Raw genomic sequence first — 18,945 nt, 5'->3', positions numbered from 1 at the left:
ATGGCTGAAGTGCACAGTGAGAAGGACACAGCGCCATTGCACATAATGTGCATGGCCAACTACGAGAGAAAACAGATTCTAATCCCTCGGGCGTCCCTTTGTACCTTTCTTTTTTCAAAAATTCAATGCAAATAAATGTAAAAAAACAAACAAAGCAATAATTTAGAGTATAATAATATCACTTAAAAATCAGTGAAGTTTAATTCGATCTACACATCGAGAAAAAAAACTATCTATATGTTAGATGATTTTTAAATAAACGAGAGGAGCCTCGAGGAATCCAAACATTTTCCCCGCTGTGAGCTTTTATTTCGAGGGAATGGGCAGGGAGCTCCTGCAATTCTCTGTAGAAGAAGAGAGTTGATTCAATTTATAAGGAAAACTGGATCTAAAAATCTTACAACGACACGGTTAATTTATGGAAAATTGACGAAAAACCCGATATTGACAGACTGAACCTAAGAAGTAATTACAACCGTCCAACAAGAGAAAATCTCATAAAACGAAGTTTCAAAGAAGGACGCGCCGACAGAATAACGACATTGTCTGATTCTAACGAATCTAAAATTTTCATTGGAGAAATTCCATGACGTGGAGTTGAACTAGGGCTCTAGTAGAAACTCCTTTGACAAGGTGGACGGCTGCGAGCTTTAAAATGCCTCTGTTTCCCTCGTCCCCCAACCCCAATTGTCGTCACCTTCCCATAGTCCCACCCCCACAACGACGCGTCCGTAGTACACCCAAAGTCCAGTGCTCCTCTACACGCCCCTCGACACGATGACCATGAGCTCGCCACCGCCCCGCGCCAGCAAGCACCTCAAGTCGGCGTACCGGCTTGCCGCCATCGCCGTGCCGGTTGTGGCAGCCGCCGTCGTCGTCATCGTCGTCCTCCTCAGAGCGGCGCAGCTCGGCCCCGGCGAGCTCCTCGCTGGCCGGCTTGGCGCCGCGCGGCACGTCCACCTCTTCCTCGCCGCGCTCGTTGTCGTCCCGTCCGCCGTGGCCACCCTTCTTCGCCTCGTCCGCCGCCCACACAGCGTCTACCTCGTCGACTACGCCTGCTTCCGGCCTCAGCCGAGCAACCGCCTCCCATTCGCCACCTTCGCCGAGCACTTCCGCCTCAGCCCGCACATCGACGACGGCAGCTTCCGCTTCGTGACGCGCATGATGGAGCGGTCGGGCCTCGGCGAACGGACGTACGTGCCCCGTGGCAACCTCTACCTTCCGCCGCGCACGGGGATGGAAGAAGCCCGCGACGAGGCGGAGATTGTGGTCTTCGCGGCGGTCGGCGACCTGCTCGCCAGGACGCGCATCCGCCCCGAGGAGATCGACGTCCTCGTCACCAACTGCAGCGTCTTCAGCCCGACGCCGTCGTTCGCGGACATGGTGGTGAACAGGTTCAAGCTCCGTGGGGACGTCCGCGCCGTGCACCTCTCCGGGATGGGGTGCAGCGCGGGGCTGATCGCCGTGGAGGTCGCGCGCAACCTCCTGCAGGCGGCGGCGCCCCGCGGCGCGCACGCGCTGGTGGTGTCGACGGAGACCACGTCGTTCTCCCACTACGCCGGGACGAGCCGATCGATGCTGCTGCCCACCGCGCTGTTCCGCATGGGCGGCGTCGCCATGCTACTCTCCACGTCGAGGTCGTCGGCCACCACCACCACCTCCCGGTTCCGGCTGGCGCACATCGTCCGGACGCTCAACGCGGCGGAAGACAGGGCGTACCGGTGCGCGTACCACGAGGAGGACGGCGACGGCAACCTGGGGGTGAACCTGTCCAAGGACATCGTCCCCGTCGCCGGCGAGATGCTCAAGGCCAACATCGCGACGGTAGGCTCCCGCGTGCTCCCGTTGTCGGAGAAGCTGCTCTACGCGCTGTCACTCCTCGCGCGCAAAGTGGCCGGCAGCCGACGACGGAAGGCGATCAAACTCCACGTGCCCGACTTCCGCACGGCGTTCGAGCACTTCTGCATCCACGCCGGCGGCCGGTCGGTGATCGACGCCGTGCAGAGCGGCCTCGGCCTCGCCGACGAGGACGTGGAGGCGTCGCGGATGGCGCTCCACCGGTTCGGCAACACGTCGAGCAGCTCGGTGTGGTACGAGCTGGCGTACGTCGAGGCCAAGGGACGCATGCGCCGCGGCGACCGCGTGTGGATGATCTGCTTCGGGTCGGGGTTCAAGTGCAACAGCGCGGCGTGGGAGTGCATCTCGCTGCCGGCGCGCGACGCCGACGGGCCGTGGGCTGATTCCATCCATCAGTATCCCGTGGCCATCACCACCACCACCAAAATGTGCTGATGCAAATGGGAATGGGTTGAGCTACGTCAATGAATTCGTGTGTACTCCATCAAAGAACCTTGCAGTACGTGCCGATTACTTGGATATGATGATCGTTATAGCGGGTGCCCAGATGAAACAGTTGTTGTAATTGGAGCATGAGATGGATTCTCATCCCTCCTGGGCACCACTTGTTTCTTACCTGTCATCAAAATTAATAACATATATTAATATAAAGTATATCATTATGTAAACATGCAAGGCTAAACTGAAAATAATTATCGTATATTTACAGTTATATTTGTTACAACTTGTAGAAGTGGAATTTGAACTGGTATGTTTGCGGAGTGATATATTTTATATTAATATATCTTGTCGATTTTTTTTAAATATTTTTATGACTATTTAGGTGACAATTGGAAAAAAAAGAGAGGATATCTCTTCAAGGATGAAAACACTCTCCCGTTGTAATTGTGGTTTAATTTGTTATTGGCTTCTGTCGACGTTTGAGGCCACGACTATAGTATTTGCATGGTATGGGGATCGTCGGTATAAGGGTATATGCGAAATTGAAGTAAAAGAGATGGAGACAAGGATTTTATACAGGTTCGGGCCCCTTGTATGACATGTAATAACCATACTTCTGTTGGCTGAAGCCGGTGTTACTCTATATTTATCTGAATCACACAAGTACAATAATTGGGATAACCTATCTAGTTGTCGTTGACTTGGCGGTATAGATAACCAACACGTAGTCGTTGACAGGGTAGTCTTCCTCCTCAAATATGAACTCGTCGAGATCAGAGATGGCGCTAGATCCCTCTTGTCGGCCTCTGTAGGCACCAGATTGGGTCTGTCTAAGCTCATCACCGATTAGGGGTGAAAACGGTATGAAAATTTCTCGATCGTAATGATACCGTTTCCGCTAATATAATAATAATATTTTTACCGATGTTACCGTTTTCAAAATTTAGTTTTTTTAATTTCTGTTAGTGTGGCATTGAAGTTGGCACTAAATAGATGAATTCATAGATATGGAAATTTCCCGACCATTTCCGTTCGTTTTCGAAAAAAATAATAAAATATTGTACCATTTCCGACCGTTTTCATCCCTATCTCCGATGTCGATGTCTGGCTTGTCTTGGCTTATGTGTCTGTCTGTTGTGTTCCCACTTCTTCTATGGGGTCTTGTATTTATACCCATAGATGTCCCTTGTCCAATTATGACTAGGTAGACCAATATGGATACATTTCGAGTAGTCTTTATAGTTTCCATATAGAACTCTACTTGTCGTTCCTTATTTGGAACTCCTTCTATATACGAGGTATCCGTATAAGACTTGGTATATGGTGGTAATCGATTACTATTAGGTATGTGGTATCCATAACCATGACAGTAGCCACCGACTTCAACTCAAATGAATTCACGCTGTCATCCGCGTTTTCTTTGTCAACATTGTCATGCACACTTGGTCGTTCTCGATAACAATCGACAGGACATGGAGTACTCAACATCATTCAAAGAACATCAACGGTCCACAAGTGAATTTGAATTGAAGTCAAGAAATTTCATCTCGGCGGGTATACCATTGCTTCATTCCGTAATCTTTGTCGAACTCCATCAACTGTTCTCGAGTAATCGAGTAGTCGTCCAACTGTTCTCGAGTAATCGAGTAGTTGTAGAATCTGCGACAAAGCCTTAAAATATGACTTTCCTGAAATCAATACTCAGAACAAATTGTTAGATACAAATAGCCCCCGAGCAAACGCTCAAGGGTAACACAATGTAATATGAATTTAAAAATTGAAAATAAATTGAATTTGCATGTGACAATAAAAGAGTACTCTCGCTAAAACTGCCCTCAGCAATCGGAGTCTGGCACTCTTCCTAGCCCCCAGCTGTCTTTATGGAAAAATTGTTTTTCCACAAAGATAGATTAAATCTTATAATAAACCAAGCTAAAGCTAATGAAATCCTAGCCCCCAGCCGTGAAGTTGGGAACACCAATTCCCGATTACATAGCTTGGTTAATACACATTTAGAATAGCGTAAAGGAACGATGGGACCGACTTTAAGACAGAGCGATTTTAAAAAAGATGATCAACGGACAAATATTGCATATAGAAACACTTATAGAGGTTGTTGCAGAATACATCTCTTGAACCCATCTCGTCGAAACCTTGAAGCACCAAAATCCCCCTACCTGGCACTCCACTATTGATGTTTGAGGTCACGACTTCGGTATTTGCATGGTATGGGGATCGTCGGTACTAGGGTATATGCGAGATTGAAGTAAAAGAGATGGAGATAAGGATTTTATATAGTTTTGAGCCCCTTATTTGATAGGCAATAACACTACTCCTGTTGACTGAAGCCAGTGTTGCTCTATATTTATCTGAATCACATAAGTACAATAATTTAACCTATCTAGCTGTCGTCGACTTGGCGGCATGGATAATCAACACGTAGTTGTCGACAACGTGGTCTTCCTCCTCGAATATGAGCTCGTCGAGATTAGAGATGGCGCTAGGCACCAGATTGGTTTTGTCTAAGCTCATCTCCGATATCAATGTCTGGCTTGTCTTGGCTTGTGTGTTAGTCTGTTGTGTTCCCTCTTCTCCATAAATGTTCCTTGTCCAAGTAGAACAATGGATACCAATATAGACACAATCCCAAGTAATCCTTATAGTTGCCATATGGAACTCTACTCGTCTTTCCTTATCTGGAACTCCTATATACAAGTTATGGTTCCATATAAGATTTGGCATATGGTGGATCCTACCAAGCTTAATCGATTACTATTAGATATAGGGTATCCATAACCTTGACACCTTCCACTAAGGATGCAAACGGCCAAAAAATGTTCAAATAATTTTGGGTTTATCACCATATTTGTTTTCTCGGAAATATAATTGAAATTGATTGTAAAGCCGGATACAATAACAACAATGTCGGTACTACTAAAATATTGCAAAATACTGGATACAAAATTATCAGAATAGTTTTGGAATCAACATCTGTCAATGGCAAGCGAGTAAAAGTTATATTTACATTATAAATTACACAAAATCTACTTCGAAAAGTCTCTCGATTTTGGCTTAATGTCTGACACCAGCCATACGTGAGAGAAGTACTACTACACATCTACAAACATGCATGTCTTTTTTCTTTTAGGTCATGCATGCCTTCTTTTTTCTTATAAAATTTTCTCTTAAATTACTTACCCGATTTACAATCCGATTATACTATTGTGTTTGTTACAATTAAATCTTTAAAACAAAATTTGACATGATTATATTATGATAAAAAAATATTTATGTTTGTAAATTATTTTTATATGCAAATTACTTTTGTGATCTGACCATCTTCGAAGATTGGGGAAATAATAAGCGCTGAGATCAGGACAACAAAGTTGAGGTGATCCCAACCGGCCGGTGGTAGCAGCAAGAGGAAAACCTCACGATCGTGAGAGCGTTGGTCTAGTCATCCAGGCGAGAGAGCGGCAACCGCCAACAGGCACACAAGGCCTCCACGATGACCAGCAACCCTTGGACATCCGAGTTCTGGAGGAGATTAATATGATTAGGTAGGAAGAGGAAAATGTGTCTGCTCTTACTCCATGAATTAATCTTGATGGAGGCTTTTATGGGAAGAGAAGAGACATTAACTGAGGCAGAGGTATCGATTAGGTAATGAAAATCAATTAGTCTAACCTCTCCCTTCCCATGATATTTTTCTCCCTAGCCCTTCTATGGAAGAAGATGTCGTCCAGCTATTTTCCGCGATTTTCCGCCGCGGCAGTTGTGGGCATGCGCGATTTTCCGCGAGTTCCAGTTGCAGCAGTGGCGACGCGCTGATGTCGGAGGCGGCGGATGTGCGGCGCATCTTGCACGCAGCTGCGCGACTCCCGTCGCGTGGCGACGCGGCCTCTGCGAGGTACGGCTCGTGTCGTGTGTGCGGCCGATGGAGCGCTCGCCCTTGGTGCGTGCGTGGGCGCGTGGCGGAGAAGATGGGCCGGTTGATCGGCCAGAAACAGCAGGCATAAGAGCCCCTTCATTGCTCCCGTCTGATGTTGCTTCGGCTGCCTTGGTCTATGGGCCTTATCTAGCTAACAACAGGTCGGGCAAAGCAGGGAATAAGTTTACTATGTGACCCTCAAAAGTGATCGAAATCTAATCCGTGACCCTAAACCACAAAACCGGATATCTCGACCCCCAAACTCTTAAAACTGGTACAATTTGACCCTCTTGGCGGTTTTGGAGGGCGGTTTTACTGACGTGGTGCCTACGTAGCGGTATTGACCGGATCTCCTTTACACGTGGCGTTTAGGTGGCATTTCGAATTAAAAAAATATGCGTGAGACCCATTAGTCATTCACACAAATGAAATGTGGACCCACTGACATGTGGGGCCCACATGTCAGTCCTCCGTGTCTCCTTCTTCCTCCTCCCTCTCTCCCTTCTCTCTCTTTCTCTCCCCTTTTTCTTCACCTTCGGCCGGTGGCGCATGGCGGTAGGCAAGCCCGCAGCGGCGGTGGCAGATGAAGCGACGAAGGACGGCGGCGAGCGGGAGCACGCCGACGACGGCAAATGAGTTGGGCGACGAGCGGGAAAGGAGGTGGGCGGCGCGGCTCACCACGAGGAGCAGGGTGATGTGGTCGCGGGGAGCGGGGACCAGAGCGGCGGCAGCGGGCGGGACGCCGTGCTATGCTCTGCCTCTCCCCAGTCCCCAGCGACACCGCCGAGCGTGCCCCACGGCACGGGGCCAGAGAGGCCAAGCCCGGGAGGTGGAGCACCACGACGCGTGACAAGTCGCCGCTGCAGGTGACCTGTCACGCCCCGAACTAGTCCCGACTGGAACTAGCCCGTGACGCTCGAAATTAACCTGTTAATCGATACCAGTCCCAGGAAACAGTGCTGGTATCACAGGAAGACAGAATATCACAGCAACAGAGGTCTCTTTATTATAGAGTAGGAGTACAGTCATGTTGGGCTGCGGACAGACCCCGAGCTCACAACTGCATTACAAAAGGAAAGCGGAAGCAGGACTTGGGCCAAACAACACAGGCGCGATTTGGGAACTAGGCCGAAACCCTAAAACTCATCGTAGCCGGCTTGCTCCTGGAAGAACTCCTCATCAGCAGGATCCGCTTCATCTTCTTCAGCAACTGGGGGGGATTATTTATATAGAGCAAGGGTGAGTACGGGAGTACTCAGCAAGCCAGGGGAAATAAGTGTTTAATGCAGGCTTCAAGGAGAGGCTGGTGTTTTTGCAATTGATTTTATTTGAATTCTTTTCTGAAACAACTAAGTGAGTGCTTCTCAAACGACACGGATGAGACAGTGCGTCTCGTCCGGTCGGAGTATGTGCAATGTGTCAGTCTTTAGAATTGAATCAAGGTTGGCACCCGGCCAACAGCTTTTCAAACGGCCACCCGGGCCAACAACTTTCAAACGGCCACCCGGGCCTAGCTGATCCCATCAGCTGCAGATTTTCCAAACGTCGAACCCCTTTCCACAACAGCAATTTCACAAGCAGTAGCCAAACAAAACTACGCTAGGAATCACCTCACATCCGCCCATGACCGTGGGCACGGCTGTTCGAACAGTTTGTTAACCTCTGCAGAGGGGTACACTTTACTCACATGACATTACTAACTCGGATCACCCAGCCCATGGGGATCAGCCACGTCGGGAGACCTCCAAGCTTTCATGACAAGGCATTTCCAAAGCCGACACAGTTTTACCATATGCCGACGAGAGGGGTCCCAGACCAACAACAGGTTAGGTCCCAGACCATACTATGCCAGGAAGCCCAGGGGTCCTCCCCGACACCACCCCGGCGAATCCACATGTCTCTCGGCATCAAGACTCCCCTGATAAGCAAGTTACTCAGCCAGGGGTGTCCCATTCCACCCATGTGGTCGTACTTGTCTTATGTTTGGATGAAATTCCAAGGAAACGGTCCTTAAGTGCAAGAGCGGGAAACCGTACACCCGGTACGTTCCCCGGTCCGCGGTTTTGGAAATTCATTTGGTTCGCAAGCACCGACCCAGATGTCGGGTTTTCCAAGTCTTTTGTAAAACCCAAGTTTTACCCAAGTTGTTTTTCAGATTTTAAGTTTGAAGGCGTCCGTTGATATTCGCACCGGGTGCACGAATATCGAGACGCAACTAGATGGTTGCAAGGGGACATGGTATCACAATTAACAAAGGAGGGATCAAATGCAACAAAATTAGGTAGGTCTGCCAATCTGCCTTGCAGACGGGACAACAGATTAAGTGCGATCCTATCAATGCATAATATTTTTCAAGCAACATAATTAAATTTCAAATATAGGCTCAAGATGTTCAAAGGTGGCTTGCCTTGCTCGAGATCTGGAGCTTGATCCTTGAAATCCTCACACTGCGGGTCTTCGGGCTCCGAAACTACACGCGAAATGGGACAAACTCAACAAACGGCGAAAATAAAGCCCTATTAATGACCTCTAAGCGTGCCATTAGATAGATCTCGAGATTTGAGGAATTTTGGAAGTTGAACGGAGTCAAACGGACTTACAGTTGGGGAGATATTGAATTTCTAAGATTATTGGATTTTTGGTCTAAAGGAAAAATGATTTAATTAAATCCTTTTTGAAAAAGAAAAGAAAAGAAAAGAGGGATGGAAATTAGACTTTTCCTTGGGCGGCTAGGGCGCGGCCCGAGAGAGATGGGGCGGTCCGGCCGAGCTAAATGGGCCGGCCGGCCCAAGACGGCCCAAGCGCGCGCGCGCGGGAGGGGAGGAGAGAGAGGGCCGGTAGACCGGGCTCACCACGCGCGGTCCCGGGTGGGACCCGCTTGTCAGCGGCTCGGCTCACCGTGCGGAGGGAGCACGCAGCGCGGCGCTAGGGTGGGGGAAGGACGCGGTGCACGCGCGCGGTTCGCGGTGGACACGGGTGCGGCGGGCCCACGCGCAGCCTCACGGCTCACGGTGGAACGCGCGCACGGGGAGGGACTGACCGGGGTCGGCTCGACCCGGTCTAGGCTGAGCTAGCGCCGACGTGGCGCCTACGTGGCTGCCACGCGGGCCGGCGGGAGGTAGACGACGACGCCGGCCGGAACGGACGGCGGTCGACAGCGGCGAGCGGCGGAGCGAACCACGGCGATACGGGCAAAAGCGAGCACACCGGGTGGTTGCACGTGACGAGGGGAGACGAGCCAACGGCTCGGATTCGCCGGAGGGAGCTTGACGGCGGCGAATCGCGGCGACGGCAACCGGCGGCGGGAGAAGAGGAAAACGGCGACGAGGTCGCGAGGGGCCAATTCCCAGCGGCGAGAGCATCTACGCGGCTACGGGAATCCGATGCTAGCGTCGGATTGGGCGGAACTACGCCGAGCGAGGCCGGTGACGAGCGGCGCTTCCGAGCTCGGGCGGCGACGGCGGCGAGCACACGGCGAGCGACGGCAACGGTCGGGGCGGCGTCGGCTAGCTACGGGGAGGCTACTCGTGCTACCACCGAAAACTAAGGGGGGGAGATGGAGCGAGGAGGAAGAACGGAGGGAGGCACTACCGTGCGGGCGGGGCGCAGCGACGAGAGCCGACGGCGCGGGAGTAATCTCTCCGGCCTCGGGCCAGGGAAGAGGAGGAAGACGAGCGCCCGGAGTCCCCTTCCGCGTCCTCGAACGCACCGGCTCTCCCGGCGCTTGGCGATGAACGGCGGAGGCGAGACAGAGCTCGGAAGGCGGCGGCAATGGCGCGGACGGGAAACGGGGAGGAATAGGGGGAAAGGGGAAGGGAGGGCGCCCGGGGCTTTAAGGGCGGCAATGTCGGTTTGGAAACCGACTTTGGGCGGTCAAGGCGCGAGCTGGCGCTCCGCGCTCGCGTCCAAACGGCGACAGGGCGGAGGGAGGATGACGCCGGCGGGAGGAAAAGGGGAAAAGGAGGGAGAGAAAGGGGAGCTTGCCCTTTGCTTCTTTGGGAAAAGGAGGAGGGAGCGGAGGCGTCGCGGCAGAGGGAGGAGGGGGGCTCTGCCTCCGTCCCTTGGCGGCTTGCGCGCGGAGTGGCGGGGCCGAGGCGATGACGACGGCGATGACGGCGGGACGGTTTGGAGTGGCGCGACGACACGGGCGACAGGCGCGGGCTGGCGCGGCAGAGAGTGACGGCGGCGGCGACCAGGCGGTCGGCCACTCGGCACGCGCGCGCGGGAAACAACGGGCGGCGCGGCTGGGCACGCGCGCTGGCTCGCGGGGCCGAGCGGCTGCGTGGCTGCAGGCGCGGCAGGGCAGCGGGGCCGGGCGGCACAGACGCGACGCGGGCGAGGACCACGCGGGCGCGCGCGCGAACGACGCGCGGGGAGCGGCAGCGAGGGAGCGGAAAGGAGGGCTCGGCTCGGCGCGGGCGGCTCTCGCGCTCGCGCGCGGGGCGTGCGGGCGGAGCGGAGGGGGGAAGCGGGGGAGAGAGCGAGAAAGAGAGGGAGAGATAGCGGGAGCGCGCCGGGGGAGAGAGCTAGAGAGGGAGAGAGGGCGCCGGGGAGGGAGGGGGAGATGGGCCGAGAGGGATTCGGCCCATCGAACCCGGGGGAGGCAAACTAGACTTTTGCGGAGGAATTTGATTTGGAGGGATTTGGATTCGGAATTGAACTCGACGATAGATCGGGGATTGAGATCTTGAGATGGCACGGACACTAGACAACAAGCAAGGAAACAAATTTTGCAATTAGGGTTTTTAAGAGATAATTTTCCCGCTAGGCGCCACGACGGAACGGGCGCTACATGACCCCCGTCCAATTGCCACAGACGGCGCGCTCCGTGGAGGTCGACGGCTACGACGACGGCAATGACGAGGAAGACGATCCCGCTAGGTGCCCGCCGGTGGCTATCTCCCTTCCTTCTCCGGCGCCCGCCGGTGACTACCGCCGCCATTGTTACAAATAAATTTGTGTCGATCTGGTTTGTGTTTCTGGTTCTGATAGTTCCCCGCCCCCCTGTTTTTCTGTTCATTCTGTCAGAGTCACGCACATGACCTCGCTGGTTTTTCGGTCATGTGCGACGTTGAGGCTCGTCGTGCGCGTTTAGTTCCACGGGAGCATGTCATACGCGGGCACGGTCTTGCTGATTGGGATGGCAGTCGCCATTGAGGGATCATGTCCGCGTCAACCGGGGCAACATGCCAATGATCTTGTATTCACAGAATAAAAGGAAGAAGAGAAACAGAAAATGCTTCTCAGTTGTTCGCAGCGCCAAACACTTGTGTTCTATGTGATTACTGTTCTTCTCTCTCGCGTCCACGCTCACGTGCGTTACAGGTATTCGCTAAGGCCTGTCACAGTGCGTTGACCTGGACCGTGCCTTAGTCGCGCCACGTCAGATTTTTGCTGCCGTGTCGCTCAGACCCGCGTCTCAGCTAGGGCGCTCGTGCCTAAACTAGGGGGCGCAAAACCTCGCCTGGAAAAGGGGACGCGCGGTGGAATCGATGTGAGGCGCGTGCGCTATGGGAGTCGTTCTCTCGCCGCCCGGTGCTCTTGCGCGAGATTCCCCTGGCGAAATCCCCTATTCGCCCTCGAAAAATCAGCAAGAAGTCGCGCCCAAATCCCCTACTCCCGCCACCGATTTCGTTGCCAATCACACAAGAACACGAGAGGAATCACACAAGAACACAAGATGAATCACCCAAGAACACAAAGAGCAGAGGAATCACACAAGAACACAAGAGGAATCACACAAGAGTCCACTGTTCCCGCACCCGCTTCATCCTCACTGCCGTCTGTTCCCTCCGCCCTCGCCGCCCCCGCCATCGGGAAAGGCGGATCCGTCCACCGCCGCGTCGATCGATGACGGAGCAGACCGCGGCGGCGACGGCGGGGTCAGGATCAGCGGCGCGGTCGACGGGGAGGAGGCCGCGCCGCCTCTTCTACCACACCGCCTCCGCTGTGCCTCTTCTTGGGGAGGGGAACCATTGCGCCGGCGCCTTCCCGAGGACTACTCCTCCTCCTCGCCGCCGCCTCGAATTGCTCGCCGCTCCTCCTCGCGCCGACGAGAGCCGCGTCCGCCAGATCCGCCGCCGGCCCAGCCACCCGCTCCTCGTCGTGGCGGCGCGGCTGCTCGAGGTCTCCCTCGGCGAGGTCGCCACGGTGGAGGCGTCCCCCGGTCGAGCCTCCGCCACTGCGCTAGCCGCCGCCGCTGGGGACGCCTCCTCGCCGCGGCTTCCCATAGGCGTCGCGGCGAGGGAGGAGAAGGAGGCGCGGCGAGGGATAGAGAGGGAGGGGAAGGAGGCGAGGCGGCGGCGCCGCCACCACGACGACGAGGCGGCAACTGCTGGCGCCGTCGCCTCCCGGCGTGAGAGGAGAAGAGACGCGGAGAGGAGAAGAGGAGTAGTACTCGAGAAGAGGAGAAGTCTCGCGCGAGAGAGGAAGGGCTGGAGGGGGTAGGTGGAGGAAAGAAATTTTCGTTCGCTCCACCGGTCCGGAAGCTAGGGTCACGCCCACTGTGGGCTTGGTACCCTTTACCAGTGCCTCTATCCGATTAAGCCACACATATATGGGTGCTTGCACTATGGGATGGGTGTCTTAGGACCAATTTTTTGGGCTAGGGGTACGGGCCCCATAGCTTGCACTGTGAGGGGCCTAATAGACGCCTGCCACCGCTCCCTTGTTTGCTAGTCGCCACTGCCGACGGCCGACGGGGGAGAGCCGGAGAGGGAAGGGAGTTAGAGAAACAGGGAGAGAAAGAGAAAGAGAGAAATAAGGGAGAGAGAGCGGCGGCGGCGGCGGCCGTCGATCCAGCTGTAGGAGCGCGGCGGTGGCTGCGGACGTTGTCGGGGAGATCCCCCACCTCACCCTATCCATGGCAGCCACCGCCGAATGCCGCCGTCTTCGCTCCCCGCCACGCCCACGTCTCCGCCGCTCGCCGCCGTCTCCCAACCGCCGGACGCCGCCGCCGCTACTCCCGACCGCCGGCCGCCGCCGCCGTCCCCACTATCGCTCCAGTGGTGAAGAGAGGTTGGGGGGAGAGAATGAGAGAAGGGAGAGAGAGAGGGAGGAGGAAGGAGAGAAGAGAGGATGACATGTGGGCCCCACATGTCAATGGGTCCCACATGTCATACTTTGTGTGAATGATAAATGATTTTTTTAATTCTAATGCCACTTAAGCGCCACGTGTAAAGAAGACCCGGTCAATACAGCCACGTAGGTGCCACGTCAGCAAAACCGCCCTCCAAAACCGTCTAGGGAGTCAAATTACACCGGTTTCAATAGTTCGGGAGTCGAGATATCCCGTTTTGCGGTTTAGGATCATGGATTAGATTCGGTCACATTTAAGGGAGTAAAAGTGAACTTATTGCGGCAAAGCAGCAGTGTCTGCAGTGCACCATAGGACTTGGGCCTTGGGCCCTGTTAGGAACCCACAGTCTAATCTGAATAGGCAGTATCCAATACAAACAATGCAGGATTAATTTGGAATTGAAGGTGGAGAAACTATGGACCTGTTTAGTTAAAAAAAAAATTACACGATATCACATCGAACGTTTAACACCTATATGAAGTATTAAATATAGGCTAAAAATGTAACTAATTGTACAGATTGCGACTAATTTGCGAGACGAATCTTTTAAGCCTAATTTCTCCATGATTTAACAATGCAGTGTTACAGTAAACATTTACTAATGACGGATTAATTAGGCTTAATAAATTTGTCTCGCGGTTTACTGCCGGATTTTGTAATTAGTTTTTTATTAATGCCCGAACATCCCATGTGACACTCTATATAATACTCGATGTGTCACGCCAAAACTTTATACTCCTGAATCTAAACACCCCTCTATGGCATACAACATGAATAGAAGGTTCTAGCAGCTTCTAGACAACTAGAGGAAGAGGAAGGGTAGAGAAAAAGATAAAAAGGGTGCCAAGCCTGGCTAAGTCACTGCCGCTGCAACGCTGCTGCTGCTTTTGTTTCCTCTATTGCAGAGGAGTGCAGCGACCACGACCATGGCTGCTACGGCAACGACCTCTCCACGACCTAGTGGTTGGATTTCTAACTTTTTCTTTTTTTCATTTTATTTTAAATCGTCTAGTGGGACATCCTTATTTGGCCGCACGGAAAAAAATAGGATATTTGCACGCGACTTTCTTACTGCGCCCGTCTATGAAAATGGTATGTATTTTAGATGTGGTTGTGGCGCCCGCACACGAAAATACCGATTTTTGCAGATACCTAGCTCCAGGCAAGTGCTTCATCCGTCTGCTAAAATTAGTATTGATGGTATGCAAAGATCATTTATGTAGTAGTGCCTATAGCATTACTTTAGGTAAACCTTTCAATCGTACTCCTTCTATCCCATAAAAACCAACTTAAAATAAGATACAACGTTTCTTAATATAATGAATCTAGACAGAGACATATCTAGATCTAGATTTATGGTACTAGAAAATATCACATCCTAAATTAGTATTTTATGGGATAAAGGGAGTAGCTAGCTATCTATACATGGCCAGTTTTCAGTACTCAAAACTTTTTATAGACGCCGTCCTTCCCGTGGACATGCTAGATCAGGACTTAATGAATTTGATGTCGTTGTCATTAACAAATGACACAGCACTGAAGAAAATAGTTAGAAGTTAATTGAGAAGTTAGAAGTAGTTAGAAGTTGCAATGAACTATCACTAGCATATATACACATGGGCCAATCCATTAATTGAGAAGCCAATTCAAAATGTCTTGACGTACGATTGTAGTGCATTAGCGCATTCGTAATTTATCAACAACCTACATTCTACGCAAGCACATTCCGGAACAAGCCAACAACATTCGCTACACTTCGAACCAAAAAGTGGAATGTTTTTTTGTTTATACAGAATAGCCAAATGACTAAATAGTTGAATATATTTGTGATCACATTTCAAAGTTATAATCGAATGAATTAATTATAAAGTTGAACCATGAACAGGGAATTAAGACTATCTCGCAGCCTGCAGATGGCAAAATGACACACTACTACAAAAAAAACATTTTTTCCAACGTGGTGTCTTTTTTTCACAAGCGGACATGACCCTTAAAAGTCAAATGACCGCCTAAAAAATATAAATCGGGTGAAGTTCGCTGTCCGATTTTCGCAGGCGGACCACTTAAGCGGCGCCTGCGAAAATGATTTTCACAAGCGGACCATCTATTTTCGCAGGCGCACCTTATGTGGTCCGCCTGCAAAAATCGTACCTACCCAAAAAAAATAAAAAAACTTTAATACTTATCTACTCCTCCAACCCCTCCCCACCACTCATTTCCCCACACTTATCTTCTCAACTCTCTCTCTCTCCCTTCCTCCACCAGCTTCTCAGCTCCCCCTCCCCTCCCCTCCCTCCCTCCACCGGCGGCGGTGGCGGTGGAGCGCGCGGACGCAGCGGTGACCCGGTGCGGGGGCGGCGGCTCCCCGGCCTCCCCTCCCAGCCGGAGGGAGGCCCAGGGAGGGCGGCGGTGGCGGCGGCGACGTGGGCGGCTCCCCTCCGGCGGCAGCCCTCTCCCAGTGCGGTGGCGGCGGCTCCCTGGCCTCCCCTCCCAGATCCGGCCGGAGGGAGGCCAGGGGAGGGTGGCGGCAGCGGCGACGACGTGGTTCCCCGGCCTCCCCTCCCAGATCCAGCCGGAGGGAGGCCGGGGGAGGGTGGCAGCGGCGACGTGGGCAGCTCCCCTTTGGCGGCGGCCCTCTCCCGGTGCGGTGGAGGCGGCTCCCCGGCCTCCCTTCCCAGATCTGGCCGGAGGGAGGCCAAGGGAGGGCGGCGGCGACGACGTGGTTCCCCGGCCTCCCCTCCCAGATCCGGCCGGAGGGAGGCCGGGGGAGGGTGGCGGCGGCGACATGGGCGGCTCCCCTCCGGCGGTGGCCCTCTCCCGGTGCGGCGGCGGCGGCTGCCCGGCCTCCCCTCCTAGATCCGGCTGGAGGGAGGCCGGGGGAGGGCGGCAGCGGCGGCGGTGACATGGGCGGCTCCCCTCCCCTCCCAGATCCGGCCGGAGGGAGGCCGGGGGAGGACGGCAGCGGCGGCGGTGACATGGGCGGCTCCCCTCCCCTCCTAGATCCGGCCGAAGGGAGGCTGGGGGAGGGCGGTGGCGGCTCCTGGTGCAGCGGCGGTGGCGAGGCGATTTTTTTTTTGTTTTTTTATTGGATTTTCGCAGGCGAGCCATGGCCCCGCCTGCGAAAATGGTTTCACCGTCGTTGGTCTGCAGGCGGTCATCCCCTCCGCCTACAAAAATTGTTTTTGGCCACCTAAAAAACAGTTGAGAAGCATGCTTGGTTAAAGTTAATTCGGAGAAATGATTTTATTCTCGGGGTTCACGTACCACGCACGCATGTACGAGCCTTTTCGCGGACCGATCGCGAGCTGGACACCTCACCTAATTAAATTCATCGGAAGTTTTTGTTTCCTACACAGAATACATCGATTGTTTGATTGAAACGGGAAATAAATGATATGTTGGAAGCGACATGAGAAATCGACACTGTACCGTACAGATTAATTTCTTTAGATCTAAAAACGGTAAATCTAATTGGGGAGACCTCTCCAATTAGTCTTAACGAGAGACACCCACGTGCTAGTAATTTAGGAGTTTTGGTTGCTATTAATCCATTGAGCAAGTAGGGAAAATATTCCTATCATCTATGCTTCAAATAAAATTTTCTCTTAAATTACTCATCCGATTTACAATCCGATTACACTGTTGTTCGTAATAATTAAATCTTTACAACAAGATCTCACATGACTATATTTTGATGAAAAATCCCAAATTACTTTTATGATATGTCTAACTTACTTTTAGATTTCACTAAGTTCTTAGACATATAAAAGTAAATTTAGTAAAATCTAAAAGTAATTTACATATATTATAGAAGTAAATTATAACAAAAGGAAAGTAACTTTAATTAATGCCTTTTTTCATTGAACAAATTATCATATATATATATATATATATATGTATATATATATATATATATATATATATATATATGTATATATATATATATATATATATATGTATATATATATATATATGTTATTTTTGGATTTGATTAAAATATTTCTATACATTCATAATTCTCTGAGGTGATTACTTTTATTTTTTTAGTTAATTCCATAATTTGTGCTGATTAATTTAATTTATAGATAGAGTCATGTTTTTATCTCTACAACAGATTTACTTCAAATGACATGCTAAATTTACATTCGATTTGTTCTAAGTTACTTCTATAATATATGTAAATTACTTTTAGATTTTACTGAATTTACTTTTATATATCTAATAAGTAACTTAGTGAAATCTAAAAGTAATTTAAACATATCATAAAAGTAATTTCTGATTTTTCATTAAAATATAATCATGTGAGATCTTGTTGTAAAGATTTAATTGTTACGAACACAACGGTGTAATCGGATCGTAGATCGGATGAGTAGTTTAAGAGAAAATTGTATTTGAAGTATATGAAGATGGTGCCTCTTATAGATGGAATGGTAGCTGGTTTAGACAAACCAGAGCTGTGTAGTTACTTCCATCCAAAAACTATCTCCAACTCCATAAATATCATCCATTATTTCTCAGTCAGTCAGTCCCTCTTTCTTTTTCTCTAAATATTTCAAAATAAGCTCTATTTATATACCTAGTTTTACACCACCATAATTCAAGCATAGATATTTCTAACGCATAGAATTCAATAATATATAAATTCATAATTTCAAACATCACAATTCAAATTTAAATTCAAAATTTTCAAACATCGAAATTACAAATCCTACGTGCAAATGCTTTAAGATAGGGAGAATAGCCCATTTGGTCCCTAAAGTTTCGCCTTAAGGTCAATATGGTCCTTGATATTTTATTCTATCCAATCAGATCCTTAAACTTTGTCATATGGTCCAATATGAACCTTAGGCCCACCTAAAACGCCATGTAGACATGCCATGTCATCATCTTATTAAAAATGGATGGTGAAATATCTTATTTGTCCATTTGTATGTAATACGAAATACTGTGACTAATTAATCCTATAAGATTAGATAATTAAATATAATCCCAGGAATTGATTTATACAAAAAATTGATTATGTTACATGTATTGATAGACAAATCGATATATTTGAGTATTTACGAATGTAAGTGTGTATGATATTTTTCCTTTTTCTTTTTTCTCTCTTATGTTGTATGTAAGGGTATATTAGGCATTCCATGGGAGATTTGTATAAGATGATGAGATGGCATGCCTACGTGGCGTTTTTGGTGGGTCAAGGACCATAGTAGACTGAAAGATAGACTTTGAGGATCAGTTCGAACAAAATGAAATATCAAGGACCATATTGACCTTAGAACGAAAGTTAAAGGACCAAATAGACTATTCTCCCTTTAAGATACCACTTGCAATAGAACAAGTTAGTTTTGATGGGTTCAGACCCTCATCTATGATGGGTAAACCCCACATCACATATGAGTGGTTAGTGATGACTTAACTCACGTTTGACGGGTGGAGGCCCATCAGATGTGACAGACACCTCTGACGGGTTGTATCATGTGACCCGTCACACATGTGGAAAATCACAGAAAAAAAAAGGCAAAAAGGAGTACCAACCCTTGGCTCAACACCCATCATCAATGTAGATTCCGATGAAAGAAATACTTCTGCGTTGCAAGTTGCCATCACATTCATCAGACTCCAAAATCTCTATGAA

General features: G+C 50.4%; 1 protein-coding gene across 1 annotated transcript; it reads left to right on the top strand.

Moving 5' to 3' along the window:
* Positions 1 to 665: 665 nt before the first annotated feature.
* On the top strand, positions 666 to 2,601 carry LOC4340695 (3-ketoacyl-CoA synthase 5). Its single transcript, XM_015786783.3, has one exon. It carries the CDS (start codon positions 778 to 780, stop codon positions 2,290 to 2,292), a length of 1,515 nt encoding a protein of 504 aa, XP_015642269.1. The 5' UTR covers positions 666 to 777; the 3' UTR covers positions 2,293 to 2,601.
* The last annotated feature ends 16,344 nt before the right edge of the window (positions 2,602 to 18,945 follow it).

Source organism: Oryza sativa, chromosome 6, assembly GCF_034140825.1.
Source record: "Oryza sativa Japonica Group chromosome 6, ASM3414082v1".
Classification (NCBI taxonomy): domain Eukaryota; kingdom Viridiplantae; phylum Streptophyta; class Magnoliopsida; order Poales; family Poaceae; genus Oryza; species Oryza sativa.
This window is presented reverse-complemented; position numbering and strand designations above follow the sequence as displayed.